General features: G+C 40.3%; 1 protein-coding gene across 2 annotated transcripts in view; it reads left to right on the forward strand.

The window, feature by feature from the left end:
* The window catches only part of EXOC4 (exocyst complex component 4), a 408,492-nt gene that overhangs the window by 188,518 nt on the left and 196,218 nt on the right, over positions 1 to 23,756 (forward strand). Inside the window, exon 11 of one of the 2 annotated variants that reach the window (XM_056339465.1) lies at positions 2,145 to 3,704. The exons of the other annotated variant lie outside the window; for it this stretch is intronic. Within the exon in view, the coding sequence (XP_056195440.1) occupies positions 2,145 to 2,163 (19 nt within the window). The 3' untranslated portion in view covers positions 2,164 to 3,704. Of the gene's footprint in view, positions 1 to 2,144; positions 3,705 to 23,756 lie in introns of those variants that run through there. 2 annotated transcript variants of the gene reach the window in all.

Raw genomic sequence — 23,756 nt, forward strand, 5'->3', positions numbered from 1 at the left:
TTCAATCTGTCTCTTTTAAGCAAAAGATATGTGCTAATAAATAAATTTGCTACAGCATTATTTATAGTTTTCAGCCATTTTATCATAAGAAAAGATGGGCAATGGTCAAGATGCAATATGCTATTATGACCACTATGATATGGACTTCAGTCTCTTTAATGAATTTACAGGCTTCTTTTAAGCACAGAGCGGGTGGGGGTGGGTGGGATATGATGCTCTTATTTTTATTGATGAGATACTTCACATTGATTTAGAAACTGGTGAAAATACTTCTTCCATTCTATTTGCCTTCCTGCTTAATTTTTCCACCTTTTTTTGCCATCCGAGTCAAACTTGAGTGCTCTGCTTTAAATAGCACTTCTCACAAACACTTCACTTTCATTACCAGCTTGCAAGATAGGCAGTAGAAATAATTTGCCTCATAAAAAATAATTGCATCAAGATTAAGGTATCCGCGTACAATATATTTTTCATGCCAACCATCTGTAACATCTTAACTTTCTTGCATTGAGTAGTTCATCAATAGCTGCCTGAAGAGAAGGAAAATGCTCCATGACCCAGCTTACCCTTTTCTCACTACAGAATGGGATGAGTTTGGGTGTAGGTGAAGACTGCAGAAACTCTTTAGATGTGATTTTACCTACTTTAATGATCAACAGAGTAAATGCATGAGTCCTTGCGATCTTAGGTTTAACTCATGATGCTCAGCTTTGGCATTTGCATGATGCGTGGGATGCGGTGTACGTATCTGGGTTGACCATAGGACTGGATTTCTTTTGCTGATAATAATTCCCTTCAGGGAATTCTCTTCCTGATGGGAGTCAATAGCAATGACCTGTCCTACCAGAAAACTGGTTTACCCATTGACTCCTGTTAAAATTGGCTATATGATGCTGGCTGTGGTTGTATAAATGCTGAATGTGGTGGATTTGCTGAAATACTGATGTTTGCAATAATTTCTAGCAAATCATCTTATGTGTGCATTCCTTGTTGGTTAGATCTTTGTCATTCCTTTCTAGATGTTATTGCATTAGGTGTTAAGCTCTGGGAGGAGGTAATTGCTCCAGAGGTGTGAAGTTTTCACTTGCTTTATTTTCCATTTGTCGTGGAGATTCTTTATGGCTTGCCTTAATAATCTTTCATTGATGTTGCTTTTGCAGACTTAAAATGACTCTGTTTTGAATTCAGAATGATCAATATTTTATTTAGAAGTGTGGTGGTGTGTGGTTTTTTCCTTATTTCTATCAAGTTCACATAAATACGTTGACAGAGAAGGTTTAGCACTGTATGGGCTAGCTGATTTTATTAGGAAGCTGAGTGCTTCTAGAAGTATTAAGCTAACTGGATCACTGAGAAACCAAGATGCTGGCACAATGGTTTAAAGCCTGAGCATCGCATTAAGTGATGACTTTGAAATGTAATTCAGCCCAGTAATGTTAGATGGAGAGTTGGTTATAACCAGAGCATTCATATTCATCAGTCTGGATTTCTCTGTCGTACTACCGATATGAAAAGTGTCGTTGTCGATCACATCAGGGAGTTGCACAATCACAACGTTAAGTTTACTGGCTATAACAGCGTTTTTTTTGATCCTTTTTCATTTACAAACTGAGGTTGAGCTTGGCTCCAGATCCTTTTGAAGAACTTGAAGAACATCAAGTCAGCAGGCTTTCAGGGGGCTGTAAATTAACCCCCATATCTCCAAAAGTTTATTTAGAGGAACTCTTAACTTAAAACGGTGGAGAGTGTAAGGGCAGATACATACAAATGGTTTTCAAAGTCTTCCCTCGAATTCATTTAGAGCAGTGAGCCAGAGTTGGGAGTGAGTTTGTCGTTTGGGATATAGGTCCCTAATTTCCACTAGTACAACTGAGACACACCAAGCCCCAGATTAATTACCAGGACTTAATGACACCACCACACACGTAATAAATGAATAGTCAATTTTTGGAAGACTAGTGGGTATTCTAGTGGAGATGATTCCTGGGAATAGATTTTACTAACTACATATGAAAACTAATTGCACTCACAAACTGAAGAGGAATACACATCTGATTTTCCTTAATTACATATTGCGGGAGGTGTCAAAGTATAAAAGTTACCAAAAGAGTCCAGTTGCTTCCTTCATCCTTCACCGCTAACAGGCGTCTGCTTGGATTGTGAAAGCGCTGGTGTTACTGGTCTGTGGACTAACGTCTCCCGTTGGAGGAAGGAAACAATGCGGGACCAATACTGAAGCCTTTACGTTGTGGAATATCGAACAGCCTGAGTGATGTCTGTTGTAACATTTGTTTGGTGGGGATTTTTTTATATGTTTATTTGTTTCAGCTGGCATTTGAAAGGCACTTGGCTCTTCAGGGTAATAATCATTTTACATATGCTTTATAGAGTATGTTTATTACCAGACAATTGAAGAACAGATGTCTGCAGTCTTGAGGCTTCAGGGGGAGGGACAGGAGGGACCAGAGATGGAGGGGATGATGGCGTTTGGAATCGTGAAAGCACCACTGATGCTAACTCAGTTGAACATTATTTGGATATTGGGTATTAAGGCCTCAAGGATATCCATTTATTAATATCAGCCACACTTCATTAGTATCAACCAGAATTAAAAGGGTTGTAGGATGGAAGAGAAAGCAAAGTGTTCATTGATTCGGAAGAAGCAGTTGCTTCTAAGGAAGGTTGTGTCCTTACTGAGAAGTGGACCAGAGGCTGAATTGACTTGGCACCCTTTACCTCTCTACCAAAGAGGCAGTGTCTGTCTTGGGGGGGTTACCCCTTTACCAGATGGGAAGAACTGCAACATGTCAGTGATATTCTAATCACTGCCTTGGATTTCATAGTGAAAACCAAAGTGCTGATGTATTAGATACCAAGAAAAAGTAAGGAAAGAAGGAAAGACAAAATTAATGATTTGACTCTGCTGATGTTCTTTGGGATGCAAAGACTGAGGTTTAATGCTTCAGTGTGTGCATGGTCCAAGACACTGCAGAGTTTGCTAGTTTTTGGTATTTTGGACTGATCAGAGTGGGGGGAAAAGAGCAGGTAATAATTTGACATTTTAATTTAACAATTAAATAATTATGTTAATTTACACTGTTCTCCATCATTTAAAGAGGTAGGCTTTTTACTTGATAGCATTTTTGGAATTTCCTGTTTCTTTCAGTTAATGCTAATAAAAGAGTGATTGCTCTTTTAATAAATAAAACAAATGCTTTAGGGAATAATCAACGAGGATGGTAATTTACTTTGCTGCCTGTTGCAAGTTCCTCACCAACTGGTGGCAATCTGCTCCAAACTGCTGAAGGTCAGGTTTCAGACTCCACTTGTAACCTGTCCGCGGGCGGGAGGTGCACACTGTACAGAATACGTACATACACGCAGGTACATATGTATCAGCAGTGATGTTTTAACTTTCCATGCTTTGGGAATAATCGTGTCAAGCTTCTGTTTAAGTCACGATATGCCAATATAAAAGGTACTGTATGTAGGATTTAAATCCTCTGTTTATTTTGAAAAAGTTGGGAGGGGACAGCAAAGTTGTCATTGGTTCCTATGGGGCATCTAAATCCTTTGGTTTGTATCAATGGCTGCTGCAGCTGAGCAATGTTCATAACTACGTAACTGTAATTGATACAAAACTATGTATATAACTGAGAACCCATATGTACCTCGCTGATAATCCTTTTATTAGTATATTTGTATTGCTATAATAATAAACAATCTGATTTTTAAATATGCTGTAATATCTTGTAGTTCTCTGCTATAAAATTAATATTTGATAATATGGGGAATGTGTTATTTGGGAAGTAAAAGGAGTATGAAAATTAGATTAGTTTGTTAGTGACATTTAGTATGTTTAGATTATGTTAAATGATAGAAAGTATGCTAAGAAAAAATAGGTGGTGTTTGATCAGTCTAAGCTCTATATGTTCTTACTGCAGTAGGTTGAAAATGTGAAATAATCCTGGGCACAGATAGTGCTAAAGTGTGAGAGGTGATGTCTTTAGCTTTTCGAAATCAAACTTCAAATACTTGATTACAGAGAAGTTGAGAAAACTGGTGGAAGCTGGGGTAGGGGACTTAGTATTGACTGCTTAAAGTTTGTATTTCAGGTTGAATGATGTTCAGAGGATAAGAGATTAAGTAAAAAAAAAAAAAAGTCTGAGATGCTGTCATGTGCACAGGGGAACATTATTTCAAACTTTTAAAGTCAGTGACCCCTTAAAAATATAACTATCCAGATTTCATGAATGCTGGGGCTGTGTGTGTGTGTTAAGTCTTAAATTCAGACATATCCTGTATCTTCGGGGGGGGGGGGGGGGGGGGGGGGGGCGGGCGGGAATATCACTTAGTTAATCTAAATCTCACTTCTGCAAGAGAGGCAGTATCTTCCCTTCCCCTCCCCCGTGGAGGCAGGGAGATGGTGCCTCTGTGCAGGCTCTGCGGTGCAGTGGGGTAAGACAAACCGGGTAGAAATCGGGAGATCTTGACTCCTGCTTCTCACTACGGTACCAGCAGTCACCACGATGCTTTATAGTCCCATCTTTATTTTGGAATTGTTAATACTCATCCTTGAGTGTGACAGATGCTTGATGCAACTTTTCATACACTCGCTGTTTACTTGAATTGACCTGAATCAAAATCTTAAGGGAGCAATTTGACACCCACCTACTGATTTTTTTTTCTCCCTCTGGTTTAATGAGTGTTTAGAAGACATTTAGTTGACGAGTCCCTTGCTGTTGACATTTAGTACTTTATATCTGTCAACAGTGGGAATGAATGTTTCTTGCAGGCAAAACCTAACTCTTTTCTTTGACAGGCTCTCATAAAGTTGGTGTCACTGAATTACAAAGACACATTTCAGAAAAGCTTGTTGTTCTGACACTGCTAAGAAAAGGTTTAGTTCTGACTGAGGCCATCGCAGAAACGGGGCACATGCACGGGAAAGGGTTGGGGAACAACTTCACATTTTGTGATTTTGTTCCATTCCTTCACATTTTGTGATTTTGTTCCATTCCGCCCCCCCCCCCCCCCCGCTTTATGAGAACTGACAGTCTTACTTTCTGTGTCTGATTAAAGATGACAGTTTATAAAAACCTTAAGGTAAGGCTGTTCATTTTCAATGACAGAAAATAAAGCAATCCCACACACACACACAAACAAAAACTCTTACACTCAAAAAAATCCTTACACTCAAAAAAATCCTCTTTATATGTGATACATTGATTTTATATTGTCTGTCAGAGAATGTGCTTCAGCGTATCAGTCAAGTTTTGAGTTTTCAAACATGCTTCATCCATAGGGAAAATCAACAGCTTGTCAGAAATCTCACACGTCTGCAGCTCCTCCTTTCCTTCAGATGAAACACAACCTGAAGGAGCATAGAGATTTTGACATTTGCAAGAACTTAGGCTGAATAGCTGAAAACAGTGTTAATTCAATTCCATGATACTGAGTTACTTCTAACCTGTATTATGTCCATCAGGACAACAAAGTAGTTTTGGCTTATTTCTTAATGGAAGCACTGCTGAAGTTTGGTTCTAGCATTTAACTCTTGTTCTCATGGAACAGGATTAAGGTTGCCTGTATTGCTGAATACTTGTTTTTATTATACTGTACATAGAGATTTATGGTGCCATGAGTTTTCAATGACTGACTTGGGTCTCGTGATGCAATATTCACAAGGAATGAGTTGTGTCTTAGAAAGGTTCAGTTGGAAGGGACGTACAATGATCATTTAGTCCAGCTGCCTGAACACTTCAGGGCTGACCAAAGGTTAAAGCACGTTAAGGGCATTGTCCAAATGCCTCTTAAACACTGGCAGCTTTGGGGCATCGACCACCTCTTTAGGAAGCCCGTTCCAGTGTCTGACCTCTCGGTAAAGATATGCTTCCTTGTGTCCTGCCTAAACCACCCCAGTGCAGCTTTGAATCATTCCCACACATCCTATTACTTGGTACCAGGGAGAAGAGCTCAGCACCTCCCTCTCTGCTTCCCCTCCTTGGGAAGCTGTAGGGAGCAATTAGGTAGGTTGCCCTTCAGCTTTCTTTTCTCCCAAACAAAACAAACCCAGAGTCCCTAGCTGCCCCCTCATAAGGCATTCCTTCCAGAGCTTCTCCACTGGCTTTGTTGCATTTGTCTGGATGCATTCAATACTTGAAGATCCTTCTTAAACTGTGAGGCCCAGAACTGCACACAGTATTCAGGGTGAGGCCACACCAGCACTGAATACAGCAGGAATGACTGCAAGTTTTTAGGTAAACTGGCAAACCTTGTGTAGATCTCATCTGATTCTTTCCCAAAGAGATAGTGAGTGTGCCTCCTGGACATGGGTTAAGAAGTTTTTGCAAAAAGTGCTGCTTTCATACTGTGCAAAAAATAATCATGGGTTTTCCTGGGATTAAAGGAGTTGGTGTTGGACTGGGAGAGGGTTATTTTTGGGTTTTTTGGGGTTGCTGTAGTGTTACACAAAATTTTAACGTGGATGAAATCCAGCATATCTTGTATATAGACCTGCGAAGTAGTTCTTAATCTAACAGGTGTTTTACTGTATCTGATCAAAACAGAACAGTTATTAGTAAGTACGCTTAAGTGAAATTACAATAGAATTACAAAAATCTGGATATATAGACCAGGTTATAAAGTTATTATTAATTCAGTGTAATGTTTTAATTAAAATTAAATTCTATTCTGCCAGTGGTGGTAATTGGTAAGTGATAGTCATGTCTTTTTCTCAACCCACAAACTTTTCCGTATTATTTTCTATCCTTCCATCTGTTGAAGAGGGGGCATGAGAGAGCAGCCAGCCAAGGTCAACCCACCACAAGAAGCTACTCTGATCTTCCCGGGGTCTTAAAGATGCCAGCAAATCTTTGTAGCGGTCCTAAGAAGGAAGAGGATAAATTTGAGGATGTTAGTTTTAGTGTAGCAAATAGTCTGGGGAATTCCTCTTATATTTCTTAAATCACATCACTAAACCAAATAATTTTATGTCTGAGTGTTCCCTTGCCCAACAGCCAGCTAGCCAAGGCCTCTGAAAGTCAGCTCCACTAGCAAGTTCTCCAGGCCTAAACACTTAACAAAAAAACCCCACAACCAAATAACCCAACAAATCTGTGATTTCCTCAAGAGAATGTAATATACCTTGAATTATTTAGCTGTCTTGTAGCTCTGTTTCCATGTAAAACTGTGTAAGTTAGCTGACATTCAGCTAATTCCATATTATTATAATGTGTGCTCTGTTAAAATATCTTCTGTAAATACTCATATGATGACCGCAAATTTATTTGGCAGAATTAAAAAAAACCAAACACACCAAATCTGGGAAAAAGACTTAATTTTCCCATTAATCCATACCTCTCCAACACAAACCTACAGGCAGCCACCCTGACTGACTGATTTCACAGCCTGTGCCTCTTCACCCAGGCAGATGAATTGGTTCAGATTGTTGTAGCAGGGACCTGCAAGGTGAGACAGGGCTAGGAAAATGCAGAGCTTGCTTGTTAGCAGGATAGGTGCAAGAAGTTGATTAGAGACAGTGAGCAACCTTCCTTTGTTACCAGAAGGTCATCTTTCCAGATTGCAACTGAGGCTGAAGGAAAGGAGCTGGCGAGGTAGAGACATGGACCAAAAATCACACTTCTTTTATGATTTTTTTTTTAATTTGTGTTATTACTTATATGCTAATCTGTTATACAGACCATTCTGCAAATGTCTTTAGGTGTCACGTTCATGAAATGAGAGATTAAATATGATTGAAATGGGTCTTACATGCATTTAAGTTTATAGATTTTCTTTTTCCTTTTTCCTGTTTCCCTTTTTTTTCCCTCCGCACCAGAAGCACGAGTATTGTTGTACTCAAAAACTTGTTGGTCGTAAAGGGATTTAGCAAAGCTGGAAAGGAAGAACGGGTCAGTTTATTTAATTTAACCATTTTAAGTATGAAATGGCTTAATCTTAGAATGCTTGAAGGAGCCTGAGTTACACACTGAGATCTGTGTTTGATGCTTTGGCTTATCAGATGCTATAAATCTTTTCAATCACAAGGTGAGATTCTGCCATGCAGGAGCTGGTATCTTTCTAGCAGCTCAGTAAGCATTGGGGAATGAACTTCCACAGCAGCTAAAACTTGCTTTAATAGCACCAGCTTTCATTTCAGGTATATCAAGTACTACTCTGACACTGCAAAAAAGACCCCTGGAAAACACCAGGAAAACTCACAAGGCAAAAATAGAAAAGCATCTTTCATTTTCATTGTGGAAGAAAAGGGAAAAAAAACTTGACAAATTCGAAGTTTGTAATCTGTCTACGAAAACTGTTCATAAAATACATTAGTGCAGGCTTTCCCTGAATACAATAGGGGAAATCCAAGGATGAAAACCTAGAGTGGCTTAGGTCCAAGTTACAGTATTATTACCCTGAAAAACTTTGCAGAGTGCATGAGGTTACTTTCACAAAGCTTTATGAATTTTTGGTTGAAATACAGGAGAGCTCTTGCTCGATGAGAACAAAAAAGGGAATGCCTGTATTTTGTATTTGCTGTTAAAAGCAAAGATCTATAACCCAGAACAGACGGCAGTGTGATTTGGACCCCATTTCCACCATAGAGCAATCAGAGGGACACGCTTGTGAAAGAAAAGGGTTTTAAATTTTTATTGTTACTAGTTATTTCCATGAATGTCATCATGTTGTTTAGCTAAAGGTTCTCTGGAAAAAGCCTTTGGCAGTTCCCTTGGTGTTGGGCCACTCATGTCTGGAGCTCTCTGCTTTCTGTTTTAGCTAGATTATTCTTGCTGGGTTTTTACAAAGCTATCTAAAACCTTATGTACAATTTAAAATTTTGTAATTTGAGGAGTCTATAACTGTTATTCCAGAGCACAAAGGTGAATTTCAGTCTCCTCCAGCGGGTACTAAAAGTAAAAAAAAGGAGATTTTTGATCTATTTAATTTTTATTTATGCTTTTAGAGAGTTAAATCTGTAATGTTTATTTCAACTTATTACCCTCTTTTCAATTTACTGAGCAGAGCTGAAAACAGTGATTTTAGAGTCACATCACCAGAAGCTGTGTTTTTCTGTTCCGCTCAATTCTGTCATGGATATCACAGTGTGGGACCCTCACTTATTCCTGTTTCATAGAGCACATTTTTTGGTCCAGCCCCATCAGATGTGGCTGCACAACCACTTGCAGGGTTTTCATGCTGCCCCAAAGGTGGATGGCAAAAGGAAGGTCCTTGTAGCACCACAGGAGATGCCTTGCAAGGAATTCAGCTCATGGAAGAGCATGTTTTTCAGACGCAAGATCATAGACAAGATAACTTTTTGGTAGAATATTCCTGAGGAGTTTGGTTTTAAATTCTGCTATTTTTTAGAGATCTGCAGAATAGCCATAAATAAATTTTGCAGGAAAGAAGGTGTTTGTTATTTTGGGTCCCAAGTGTCTTGGAATACTGGATAGGTTAATAGTAATTGCACATTGTGTAATAGCACCACTAAACATTTCTGTAGCTCTTTTCATCTGATCGCTTCCAAGCTTTTCAGAGACATCAATTCATTAACACCTTAGCATGAAATTGCTCTGCACATGGAAATCCTGGTTATGTGACTGCCAGGGATGAAGCTGTTGTGGATGAAGCATTGAGTTCAACAATCATAAATTCTGTGCAGGCTTGGAATAGGCAGAACAGAAATGAAAATCATAAATTCCCACTGTTACTGATCAAGGTTCAGATTTTCCATTTTATTGTAACTTTGTCTCTCTGGGTTTTAGTTTTAGAAACGGATTCGCTCTGGGCGGTGCAGCATGTCTGTGACTGATTAGATTAGGTTTGAGAGTCCTGCAACCTGATGGCAGTCTCTGCCGCCTGCTCATACGTGGGTGCTTCGTTCAACTTTTGCTTGGGTGATTTAGTCACCTCTGAGGACTACGTGTAGCACAAGGTGGTATGGATGCTTTATGCAAGCTTCAAGCAACTTTCTTCTAATCATTGCATTCCTTAAAGTCAGATTCTTCTGCTGGCTTTGAAAATGGGAATTGGCTTTGAAAATCTGGAGATCATGTCTGAAATCTAGATTAAATGCTGGGAGCCTCTTGGCGCAAGGCTGGTGACCCCACTCCTGCGTGGTAGCGGCAAGGCCAAGTAGAACTGGTCTCGAACCACATGTCGATGCCATTTAATCACTTCTGCCTCTGCTTCCTTCTCTGTAAATTGGCAGTAACTCTTGTTCCACATGTCAGTTCAGTGGTTTGTCATTTCTAGATGAATAGTACTGTCAGCCAACTGACTGCGGCAGTTCTGTGGTGTGGGATTTTATGGACAGTTAAGTGCTTCTGCATTCAGGGACAGGGCAGGAAAAGGAGACTACAAGGCCATGTTTATCAAGGTGAACTCCAGTGGATCACAGCTTGTCTTAACTGTTATGAATGTTTGAGTATATGGACACCTGTGAAAAGTTTTGTTCCGGGAGAAAATCCAGACAGTGACATGTTACCTGGAATTTAAGTTTTGCAATGGACCTTTAGGTGCAGTCGCTGCTTCAGTCCTTGTGATTTCAGGAACCCAGTTGGACCAGTTAAGCCCATTGCCTTAGTTCTGTCTGTACTGTCAGATCAGTTGGTTTCTGTGGTGGTTTGTTTTTTGGGTTTTTTTGGGGGGTGTGTGTTTGGGGTTTTTTTTTCCTTTTTTTCTCTTTTTTTTTTTCTCTGTGTAATACTAAAACATTAGAAAATAGAAGAAGCTAACGGCATATCTCTTTTTCTTTTTTTTTCCAGTCTTTATTGTAACTTAAGAACCAATCCTTGTAATAATACTTAAAACTAATGGAGTGGTGGTACCTGGGATGCTAAATGATGTGATAATGCCTCTGAACACAAAAGCATTTCTTTTATTTAGGTTTTATTTTGGTGGCCCTGGCTGATTCATCATAGGATAAAAAGCCCACAGAGAGGGCAGTGTGGTAGTATGCTGTGTATACTGTAAAATGTAATGATGATCAGGTTCTGACTGAAGCCCTTAGGGGCTTTAATAATTTTTGGTGACTTTTTCAGTAAAGTTATTACATAACTCAGTGGTAACAGTAAGAGTGAGTGTTTTCAAAGTAAAAAAGAAACAAAAAAAGTTTACACTCTGTAAGGTCAAATAACATGGCTAAATAATTGCAGATCCCACAAAATTTTTCTATTCCTTAGTTTTGGGATACCCGAGCTGATTTTAGTCCTGAGTTAGGTAGGTAGTTCAGTGGGAATGAGACATTAATTGTTCTGTATACAAAGAAAAATTGGAGACCTTCTAGAAATAACACTAAATACAAGAGGAAGGGAGAAATACTGGAAGATGTTAAACATGATTCTCTTCTAATAGGTCTCTAGTGCTCTCACAAGAAAATGACCATTCTGCTGCTTTTGGAGGAGGATGAGTGACAGCCATGGAGAGCCATGGTCTGGTGGATGGCCAGACGGTGGGAGATGGCAGCACAGAGACTCAAAACTGCTGCACAGAGTAGGAAAAAATTAAATTCTCTGAAGTTTTATAGTACTACAGGGAGGAAATAAAACCATTCTCTTTTGCCTATATCTTTACAAAAGGTGAAGACAAGTTTTCACTTTAGAATCATTCTTCATTTTATTTTACAGGGCTGTGCAGTTTATCACTGCAATCCATTCCTCATTCTGAAAGTCATCCCTCTTGATACATACCGTATAATTGATTTTAATGAAAATGGGCCTTGCAGTTCACACTGAAAATCAGACTGGGCCTGCAACACATGTAAATCATTAATCTCAACTGAAAGCAAATTCTTGTTAAAAAATAGTAAAAACTAATTAATTGCAAAGAATCTTTAGATTGCTAGTTGCTCTGTTTTCTTAACATTGGTGTTTCACTCTCTCTCTCTCCTTTGCCTGACTCCTAAATTATTGTTTTATCTCCTACCCAGTCAGCATTATTCCTAGTCTTTCATGACACTTTCAGTATTTGGGAGTGTTTTCTGCTTCCCATTCATTTGGGCCAGTTGTCCTTCTGTGTCAGGGGTCCTCAAACTACGGCCCGCGGGGCGGATACGGCCCCCCAGGGTCCTCAGTCCAGCCCCTGGTATTTACAGACCCCCCCGCCGGGGGTTGGGGGCGGGAAACCAAGCAGCCGCAGATGGCTGCCTGCCACTGCATCCGCGCGCCAGCCCCCTGGTTAAAAAGTTTGAGGACCCCTGGTCTATGTAAAAGGTCTACAGAGGTGATGAGGGGACTGGAGCATCTCCCTGATGAGGAGAGGCTGAGGGAGCTGGGCCCGTTTTGCCCGCAGAGGAGAAGACTGAGAGGGCACCTTATGGGTGTCTACAACCATCTCAAGGGCGAGTGTCAGGAGGACGGGGCCAGGCCCTTGTCAGGGGTGCCCAGCGACAGGGCACGGGGCAACGGGCACAAGCTGCAGCACAGGGAGCCCCACCTGAACAGGAGGGAGAACTTCTTTACCGTGAGGGTGCCAGAGCAGGGGAACAGGCTGCCCAGAGAGGCTGTGGGGTCTCCTGCTCTGGGGCCATTCAGAACCCCCTGGACGTGACTGTGTGCAGCCCGCTCTGGGAGAGCTGCTTCAGCAGGGGCTGGGCTGGGGGGGCTCCAGGGGTCCCTTCCCAATCCCACCATTCTGTGATTCTATAAGAGGTGCCAAACTGATAAAAATGTTCATCCAGCCTCCACTCAGCTGCCTTTTTCCCCAAAGTCCCCACTGCTGCCATGTGTCTGGTCACACGAGAGGTACATCCATTCCAGCCATGTGAAATGCACGTTTCCTTTGTCGGATGGGAGGATATCTGCCGTGTGCATCCCTCAAGAGCCTCCTAAAGAAAATGTTTGGCACCTCTTCCATACTGAAAAACAAACAGAAGTTGTCAAGAGCATAGAACTATTGTTTGAGTAAGCAGAATGGGTACTTATTATCAGTTTTAGGTACGCCCAGGCCAATAGTTAAGTAGGTTTTTTTCTAGTTCGTTTGATAAAAGGTAGTAATGGGTTTAATTGCTGGTTGTCTTTTGTAATGTAGTATATGCAGTATTAGAGTTATTCTGGTAATGTATTGTAATTACCTACCATCAAGCATTTCACTATGTTAAAAATATGATCTTGGAAGTAAAGTAGCTAAATTCTTTGAATTGAAGGCGATAGCTACTGAGAGTACAACATCATTTAAAAATGCAAATCAGCTCAGTTAGGTAAATAAAATTAAGGCAGCGGGTTCTTTTCCATAAATTCTTCCTCTGCCCTTAAACCTTCCCAAAAGCTTGGCGGAATAAGCAGCATGCCTGGAGGGCTGATAAATAAAAGCTGTTTCAGAGTTTCCTGCACACATGCCTGGTTTAAAAAGTATTGTGTGTCTTGCATAAAGCACTATCCAGAAAGCCTCTTTGTGTTCAAACCCAAAGGGATTACTGTTCCTTTTGGCTTTGCTACAGTAGGAGAGAAAAACTCTTTTAGGTAGTGTTGCCCCAAAGTCTGTGTGAGAAATGATCCTGGTAAATAGTAAATGGGGCAAAGTTTTTTTAAAAGGCAGAGGTTTCAATTTGCATTGACCTTATCTACGCACACAAATGAATCAACAGATGCAAATGAAGCAGGGGAGGCTGAACTACCAAATTTGTATTCTTAGTTGCTTTGGTCATGTGCCTAGTCTGGCAAAGAAAGGGGGAGGGAGAGAAAAAAAATCTGAAGTTTAATGAATAGAAGTGTGGCTCCTGATGACCTTTACCTACTGTTATAATTTTGATGTAGAACAACCATATTCCTGAAGATGTTTAATCAGCAAAGTTGAATTTTGATGAAACCACGTGCCACAGTCCCATTAGTGCTGCAGAAATTAATTATAATTCATAGCAGTATTCTTGATTCATAAGGATCAACACCAGTGAACTGCCACCTTTTTACATTCTTTCCACCCTTGGTCTCCCAGAGCCTAACATAAGATACAAGCAACGTGCGCTCGCAGCCCAGCAAGCCAACCGAGCCCCGGGCTGCACCAAGAGCAGCGTGGCCAGCAGGGCCAGGGAGGGGATTCTGCCCCTCTGCTCCGCTCTGGTGAGACCCCCCTGCAGCGCTGCCTCTGCTCTGGGGTCCTCAGCACAAGGAGGGCACGGGCCTGTTGGAGCGAGTCCAGAGGAGCCCACGGAGATGATCGGGGGCTGGAGCACCTCTGCTAGGAAGCCGGGCTGAGGGAGTTGGGGTTGTTCAGCCTGGAGAAGAGAAGGCTCCGCGGAGACCTTAGAGTGGCCTTCCAGTACCCACAGGGGGCTTGTAAGAAATATGGGGACAGACTTTTTAATAGGGCCTGTAGCAATAGGACAAGCGAGAATGGTTTTAAACTAAAAGAGGGTAGATTTAGACTTGATACAAGGAGGAAATCTGTTACAATGAGGATGGTGAAACATCGGAACAGGTTGCCCAGAGAGCTGGTAGACGCCCCATCCCTGGCAGTGCTCAAGGCCAGGTTGGACGGGGCTTGGAGCAACCTGGGCTGGTGGAAGGTGTCCCTGGGTATTGCAGTGGTGTTGGACTAGGTGGCCTTTAAAGGTCCCTTCCAACCCAAACTATTCTATCATCCTTTGATAAGTCAAACTCCACACCCATTCAGATACAAAATTTATTTGGGTAACAAAGCATCAAATAAAAGGTGAATTAAAATATCATGTATATATTCTATATTTTACCATAGATTTTTGATTAAAAGGTTTAAATTGTTTACATCTATTTTATGTTTTTTCCTGCAGGGAAGCACATATACATGTGTAGTCTCATTATGGGACTCATATCATTGCAAACCCTCTAAGATGGTGACCTAGAATTTCCCCTAGTCCATGGCATTTAGGAAATTACTGTTCCTCTAATTTAACATGTTGCCAAAAAAGAAAGATGAAAAGACTAGTGATGTGACAATAGCGACATTTTTCTTCTTCCAAAAAGAAGATGAAATAAAATCTTTCTTATAATTTTTTCAAATTCCTGAAGCTTGGGTAGATTTTGTCAAAGATCTGTCTTGTGTTTAAGTAGCCTGCTGAATTTTAAAGGCAATTTAAAATACATTGTTTTCCTCTCCTTTTCGTACAGGATCAAACTGGGATAACCAGGGCTGACAGTAGATTTTTACAGAGCTTAATAGGCGTAAATCTCTCTCTGGGTGGAATTAGCATCAGGCATGAACAGCCCAGCTCAGGGAGAAGATTGTGTTAGTGTTGCTAACGGGCATTTTCTAAGACTTCCCTGTGTTTGGTGGCAAGTCCCAGCAGCTCAACGTAGAAAAAAGTCAAATTGTCAAAAGTCATTAGTGGTTGTCACTTCATAGACCTTCACACTGGAGTTCCCCCTTTGGAATTTCAGTGGAATGATTTTTTTTTCTTCTTCTTCAAGTAAGTAGGACAATCAGATGTTGTACAGAACTGCTGGGATTTAACCCCTTCATAGCGGTTTTGTTAATGGCTGCAAAGAAACGGTGAATTTAGCTGTCTGAGGTTCAGTTCCATGCTCTGCCAGAACCTTTTCTACTTCTAGTAGTCTGTTTATACCCAAATCCGCAGGAATAAATTTTGAAGCTTGATTTCATCAGAGATGCAGGCCTTTTGTGTACGGCTGGATAAGCTTTGCTGAAACTTGTTGATTTAGAATGTACCAGCCTTACTACATCAGAGCTTTTAAATCATTGTGTTTCTACATTGTTACACCTCTGTTTTTTCAGGTAGTCTCCAAACACTCTTATTTTAGTGAAGTAGCATTTTAAATCAATTGTCCAAGGAAGGAACATAGTTGCCCCTGTTTCCATTATTCTTTTGCAACTAAACAGGTCAGTGCTAAAGGATGTTATTTGCCTCTGTTTATAAATGAATGCCGTTTCCATGGATTTATTCCTAAGTTTCTAATTAGGAAGTTTTTGATTGTTAATTGGGGCTGTTTGAGAAAGGAAAGAGGATTAATTAGGGGGTAAATAATCTAATATCTAATAGGTTAGGTTTGTCTTGAGGTCTCTCACCAGCCCTATGCAGGTAGAAGTTCTTCATCACTCATGCTCTACAGCCTGAGAATTTGATCTAGCCGTGAAGGCTTCTTCTGCACAGTTATTTTACACATGTATTTTCCTGTCTCTCTGGTGTAGCCATTCTAGCAAAATCCTTTCAGAACCACATTCACTGGCAAAGATTTCAGTCTGTGGCTTCTTCTGCTCAAGGTCCATATTGAAGCTATGCTGCAGTAGTGCTGTAACTTCATCTCCACCAGGATGTTTTCTGCTCAGTGTAATCACTGAAGTAGAAGTCTGAGAAGGGGGGTTTTAAAAATATATTCCTTTTCTGTTACTTTCTATAAGAGGTGCATTTTGGGAGCCCTATTTAAACATTTGCCCCCCCCCCCCCCCCCCCCCCCCCCCCCCCGATTCTCAGTTACAAAGTGGTGCTGCTACCAAAGGGTGTTGAATCTGTGGTTCATCAGAAGTTATTTTTATAGATCAATTTTCTGCACATATCATACAGAAATAGAAAGGTTTCAGTTTAGATTATATGCTTTTGAATTCCCAAATTTTAAAGAATATATTAGTAATGCTTTGGTGTCCTAATTAAATACCTAATTATATTTAGCAGTTTTACAGTTTTTGCCAGTTTCTGATGGCTTTTAGTGTGCCGATCTTTGCTGTTAGTGACATTTAAAGCATATGTTTGAATTCTTCCATCTCCTGTGTCTTGTCATTTCATTGCTCTTTTCTAGAGCTGATATGTCATTTTTGCAAAATAATTGCACAATAAGAAATATAGTGTAATTTTTGAAAAAACAGTAAGTATCCCCTCAAGAAAAAGAAATAGAGGAACACAGTGCATGTGCAGGTGTGCTGAGGACAAAGAGCCAGCTCATTCTGTAAGTAGCAGAGTGGTTGGGGGCATGTAAGTAGGAGTCTTTTCCATTTGTTTTTATAATTGTGTGTGTATTATCGCCCCTTTAGAAGCAAAATATATTGAGGGGGGGAAAGAAAAGCAAAACAAGAACATAGAAGTCACCTTAAACTTGTCCTGGAGGTGCTTTTTACAGTAAATCTTTTGACATTTTTATTATATCCATGTCATCGCAAAGTTGGGGGGGAAATTCCCACCTTGTATGACAAGCCCTGCCTCCCCCCCCCCCCGAGAGAGCATTTGTGTCACAGGCCATTAATGTTAATCATTACAGAGCGTAATGTGGCTTTTTCCCTTTGTTCAGCTCCATCAATAGTTATCTGGGAGGTGTATAGAGGTGGCTGAGGGTTATAGCAAGTAGTGGAGTTTCAAGCTCAAGGGTTGTCTCTTTAGTGTAGCATCTCAAAAACACTATTGCCTGGGAGGCAGTTGTACGGAATTGTTGGCAAGGGGCGTGTGGCTTCAGTGTCACTTTGGTTTTAATAGAGAATGTTGGTTTATGGAGATAGATGAAGCCTGCACGCTTTAAGGGAGCCTTCTGGGGCAGAGTTAGGGTGGGCTCATGCTGGAGTGCACCCAGCACGCATGGGGATGGATATGCTGAGATGGTGTCCTCAGGCCTTTGCGTTGTTGCACCTTCCCTGTGGTGCCAGCAGGAGATGGTCAGTGTTCCTCAGCTGGAAAATCACTGCCTTTCACAACTGACTGTACTTCAACTTCCATGCTTAGGGTTTTGGTTTTTTCCCTTTGTTTAGCTATTTGCTGTGTAACAAATAGCACAACAACATATAGGCCAAAAAGGTGTCCCCTCTTTTCGCATGGGTTAACTGGCCCCTTTTTTTTGTGTATTTCTGTAGAAAAATTTCTCAGTTGCACTAAGGATGCAAGTAAGTCTTTGGAACACACTAAAAGATCTATTCACATTCTTTTTATTATAATACAAGTCACTGCAGTAACTAATGTCTGGTCTGTTTTTATGACATCCAGAGCAGGATGAATTAAAAAGATGTATATTCATGGGTTATTAGAAGGTGCTGAGCTTCATTAGTGTGAGAGTCAAACCAACTTTTTTCCTAGAGTCCTCAAATGCGTTCTTTTGATTGCATCATCAGTCCCCCAGGATTATTTGAGTTATAATTAGAAGACAGAGATGGTTTCAATGAGAGCATCACCCAAGAGATGTAGAGCGCCGAGCTTCTCCATTTGTTTGCTAGTGCAGGACTGTAGCAGAAAAAACAGCTCACAAGAGCGACCACAAAAAGTTAGGTTTGTAGCTGTGAATGGGAGCAAGATGCCCTTGGAACAGGTCTGCAGTGAGATCTGCCCAATGTCACAACTGGATAGAAAGGTTAGATGCGAGGATTGGTTCTCTCTCTCTCTATTCCCCTTGAGATGTTACCAACGTTCTTAATGTTACAGATTACAAAGTGAGACACACACGGCTTAAATTCCTGTTGTCTTTGTAGTCTATGAGACCTGATCATTGGTGCTTTGGGAGTTTGTTTCCCAGTCCCATTAATTTTCAGTGCCGTGGAGCGTTGCCTATTAATTACATGGCACATCAGCTGGACAGACCTCATTGGCACATGTTGTTTCTTAAGAGGGTGGATAAAGTGTCAGTTTATGTTCTGGGTAAGGGCAGTTTTGTTTACATATACACAAAACACGCCTTGTTCACTCTAAGGAAGCAGGTGACTAAAACCTTGCAACACTGCTTAAATTGTAGGGGGTTTAGCCAACTTCATTCTTACTGTCCTTGCCATCCTACCCTGTTCTTTCTCGTCCTGTCTCATGGATGAGGGTCCAGAATCTAAAGTGAACCCCAGGTAATCAGGAGCACATGTCTGTGTAGGTATGAGCCTTAGCAAGGCTCCTCATCAGCTATGAGGACAGTTGCATCTTCATATCATGCACAAGGACAGAGCTCAACTGATAATGAAATCTGCACGTTTTCCTTTAGGATATTTATAATTATAGTGAGAAATTTGCTCTTGCTTTGCATGTCAAATAGGTGGGAATATCTATTCCCACAGTTAAATTCCATCCACGGGTAAGTACAGTATGAATATACTTTTTCACCTTCTGAATTGCATTTAAAAGAGAGAACACGATCTGATTCTCTGCTTACTGAAATAAATGTCAGAAAGGACATGACCTAATTATCTTGCTTCACGTTTTCCATCTACATGAAGTCTTTCAGCTTTGTGGGTGTTTTTTAAAACCATTGATTTCTGTCATTGATCCTAGAATTTCCATAATTTCAGTATTCACCGAAGAAGGCAATGAAGTATATGTGTGTATTATAATTATGTGATGACATGCAAATAATGTCTCCTAGGTGAAGAATCCAAGATTCTGATATTGAGAAACTTTTAAAAAACCCCTTTGGTTAAGCTCAGACTATGTCAGTCTCAGGGTAATGAGTTTGCTTGCTTTAAGTCCCATGTGAAACATGAATAGTTACATACCATTTACCTCAAGCTTCTTAATCCTGTTCTTCATTCTTTCATTTCCTTTGTTGCCTCAACACCAAGTTGATGCTTGTAGTTGAAGGGCAGAAATTGAAGCATTTTGATGAGCCAGTCTGCACAGGGCTGGACATTATAAACTGGAATGTTAATTGTATGCCTAGGAGCTTTGAAAATATGGAGGAATTCAGAGGAGGCTAGAAATATAATGAATCTAATAGTATTTATGTTGTCTTGAGATTGCGTGTGATGTATTTACATGTGTTCCTTCAAATCATGTGTTTATGTTGTTTACATAGATGTGACACTCTTTTTGGGCTATGAATTGCTGTTTATAAGTTCCTCAAAGGATTAGTGCAGTAGACATCATGAAAGAAAACAGGCAAATGGGCACTTGAAGATTCTGTGATGTAATAAAATTAACAATACCCTTGAAAACAGAAGCATTTTTTTGTTTGGTTGGTTTTGCCGTAGCGTAGTGTTGTACGTCTGGGTTTAATGGAACCTATAGTCTTCTTTCAAGACTGCATTGAAAACTCTTACATTCAATGCCAATTAATTTTTTTGTAAGGCATTCAGATATACTGAAATATGTGTGTCTGTGGAGGAGAGGAGGCAGAAGCACATAGAGGAAAAGGTATAAATCTCCACTGAGCTTTTTATCTCTACTTTAAAGGCAGAAGAACTGACAATGCTCATGTTGCATTCACAGCTAACCCTTAGACTTCTCTATTCAATGCATTTACGTATCCAAAAATACTGTGACCCTATTTACTAGAATTATTGGATAATTTATTATTAAAATAATTATTTTCATAATTTTTATGCTTAAATAAATATGTTTTAAATCGTGTAGTACTGTGAGGGTGGACAACTTTTTTTGGCTGCATTTCACAACAATTAATTATAACAAGGCTGCTTCTGGGAAGAGGGTACTGTCAAGCCCTATAGGGCTGAGACACCAATGACTCTTCTGTTAGTCTGTCTGGACTAACTGTGTCCTCATGTTGCTGTTTTCCTGTCACTTGAATCTGGAAAGCTTCTCAGCAAATTGGGGTGTGGGGGGCAGAGGGTTTTAGGTTTGAGATCAAATTGTGCGTAGCTATTAAATGCTGGTAGGACATTTGCTTTGAAAAGATTAACCTATTGTCAAAATCAACTAAAATGGCTGCAGTGGCTCTTTTTCTCCTCTTTCTCTAACCAATTTTAGTGTCTCAAGCCTTTGAAGTGTCAGTGGGATCTGCATCATGTCTGTTTTTTGCCATACAAATTCTGATACTCAGGTTTAACCAACCGGACACACTCCATTGACAGTACATGTCATCTTCACCCTGCAGCGATCACTGATTGATCAGCAGAAATAAGTCCCTCACTGAAGATGAATCAAAGCCATTGAAGGGTGAATGTTGCAATCCCATCCTTTCAGCCTGTGATATGGGTGTATGGCAAGAAATTGCAAAATCCCTGCTACTTGTTCCTCTTTTGTAGCTGAGCTTCCAAGGCTATAGTCTAGGGCAGTCTGATCCTTGATTTTAAACATGCTTTAATAGGAGTTCCTTTCCTTCACTGCCTTCTTTGCCATTGTGCATCATGCAGAAATCACTGAAATTTCGGAACACTTTTGGCTTACTTTTAGTTTTTATGAACTGTTCGGCTTTTCTTGACCATTTTGGTACAGATTGGCATCACGGTTGTAGTGAGGATTCGTTTCTCTAAACTTCCTATTACTTTGCTGCCACATCACAGTGACTAAAGCAAAAGGGAGGGGGCAGCAAACCTTATTTCAGTAACCAGTTCACTTCTGGAAGGGTTGCAGTTTGTCCACTCATGAATGTCAGTGCTGTCCCATGGTGACCTGATGCTGAGATATATTGGGTTTGTCCTGACACATTACAGAAAGTACTGACCTGACCTTTAAAAGAATTTATTAACATTTAGAAATTTTATTTTACTGTGCCATGTTGAGAGAAGTTCTTCCAGCTGGACAGGAGGAATGCTTCTGTAATGACATTACTTCACTCATTTGTGAAACAACATACTAATGCCACCTTCCTTTTCAGTCCTAAGCTGGCTATACTCCTCTCATCTACCCTTTCACATTTATTTTGTCTATATTTGCTGGTCTTTGCAGGTTAACTTTAATAAACTGGTATTTACTTTTATGGGTGTCACCTAACACAGATTAAAGGTAAATCTTCTGTAGACTGTGGTTGGTTTTTGGTATATTTGGGAAGAAGGAGAAGTTTTCTTGATCATGTCAATCCCTGGGTTTTCCTGGAGCAGCCAGCTTCTGGTGGAGGTACCTGGTGGGGCTTAGGATGGATGCTCCTGCCCATCTGCATGCAGGAGAGGTCATTGCAGGAATGAATAGCTGTATTGTGGCTCTAAGTTGAAGTTCTCTTCCAGAAGAGATACACAGAATAATTACCCACTCTGTACAGGTTTGGCTCAGTAGTAGCAAACTCTAAATTTTGCTTCTTGCCGCCTCTCCTGAATTTAATTAGGAAGCAAAACTAAGTCTGCAGCTGGGGATGTCATTACTATCTATAAATTTATCATGTGAATAAATGCAAAGAAGGGAAAATAAGTATTTGGCCACTGTTGGCTGAGAAATAAATGGATATAAACTTTTCATCACTTGGTAAGACACTTTTTTTTTAAAGTCTCTTTTTTTAAAAGTGTTGTGTTACTTTTTTTTTTTCCCTTGCTGCTTGTTCAGATATCATAGAATCACAGAATGGTTTGGGTTGGAAGGGACCTTAAAGACCATCTAGTTCCACCCCCTGCCATGGGCAGGGACACCTTCCACCAGCCCAGGTTGCTCCCAGCCCCATCCAGCCTGGCCTCGAGCACTGCCAGGGATGGGGCAGCCACAGCTGCTCTGGGCAGCCTGTGCCGGTGGCTCACCACCCTCACAGTGAAGAATTTCTTCCCAATATCTAATAATAAGTCTACCCCTTTGGCTTAAAACCATACCCCTTGTCCTATCACTACAGTCCCTACTGAAAAGGTCCTCTCCTAACACTCTCGGCACTTGAGTATTAAGTTGTTTGATTTCAAAATCACTTTAATAATAAAAATAAATAAAAATGTCGTAGGAGAAAAAGCACTATCATGCTGGTAGCTCTAAAGGACAGCTCTTCTTAAATACAGCTACAGGATGACTGTTTGTGTGAAGTAACCTGTTCCATTTGTTGGCTTGGGCGCTTAGCTTTTAGAGGTCAAAAATAAAATTAGAATAAAAAATGAAATGTCAGTTGCATGGTCTAGATATGGTGTATTCCCCAAAGTGGACAGGGAAGAAAAATTCTTAAATTCTTAAAGACCAACATCTGTTGAAGTAGTATTTGCTTTAAAGGAGACTAACTTGTGTAATGTCTTCATTCACAGTACATAAAGCTTTAAATAGTTCATTCTGGATAAAAGTTTTACCCTGGTGACTTGTATAATATGAGTTAAAGGAGACCTCAGTTTTTCTTTGCAGTTAAGTCTAATGCAACAGAAAGACCAAGATGTTACTCTCTCTTGCATTACTCCTTTGGATCAGTGTGGGGAAACTGGGTTTACTTTTAATTCATTAGAAGACATTTTAAATGAAGTGCACTCTTGATGTCAATCAGTTGCTTTAATTAAAAAAATGGGATTCTGCTCCGCCCAGGTCTAATCACAGAACTCCCACTGATGCCATGTGTACCTTCAGCACAAACCAGCTTTGCTGCCTCTGCTTTGCTTCTCTGCCTGTGAAGATTGTGTCTCATCCTACCTACTTCTTTGATGAAATGCATAATGATTGCAGAATGTTTTGAGATGGAAATGGTTGCATCACTGCATGGTTTTTACCATGCTTGTATTTCCTCCTGGTATGGAGGATTTTCTGAGCCCATCTCTCAGGCAGCCAAGCAATCGTTGCTTAATATGCATGCTCTAATAATGACTAAAATTAATTTCTTAGAAATGACACCATAATAATTAATACGGTCCTCTTGGGCTGCATGTGATAGAATTGATCTGAGGAAGTGGAGATATTAAAGTGTCACTGTCCTTCACACATGTGAAATGTCATCATCAGTTCATAGCAGTCTTGCTTTATTACAGCCATATTAAAATCAATGTTGTGCACATCTTCATAGAGTGCCTATTAACAGCATTTCCTTGATTTAAGAAACGGTTCTAGTATGTGAATGCAACCCATTTAAATGAATAAATTTAGCACTTTAATGCTATTTATTTACTTCATATTGTAAAATGTAATAAGATAAATAATGGGTCTCACAGAGGCGTAGGGTAAGTTGGTGATCAACATCTCAGCAGGCAGATGAACACAGCTCAAGTAAAGAAATAATGATCAAAATTCACAGTGCTCCCTGGGATGC

This window comes from Falco biarmicus, chromosome 5 (genome assembly GCF_023638135.1).
Source record: "Falco biarmicus isolate bFalBia1 chromosome 5, bFalBia1.pri, whole genome shotgun sequence".
NCBI classification, from domain to species: domain Eukaryota; kingdom Metazoa; phylum Chordata; class Aves; order Falconiformes; family Falconidae; genus Falco; species Falco biarmicus.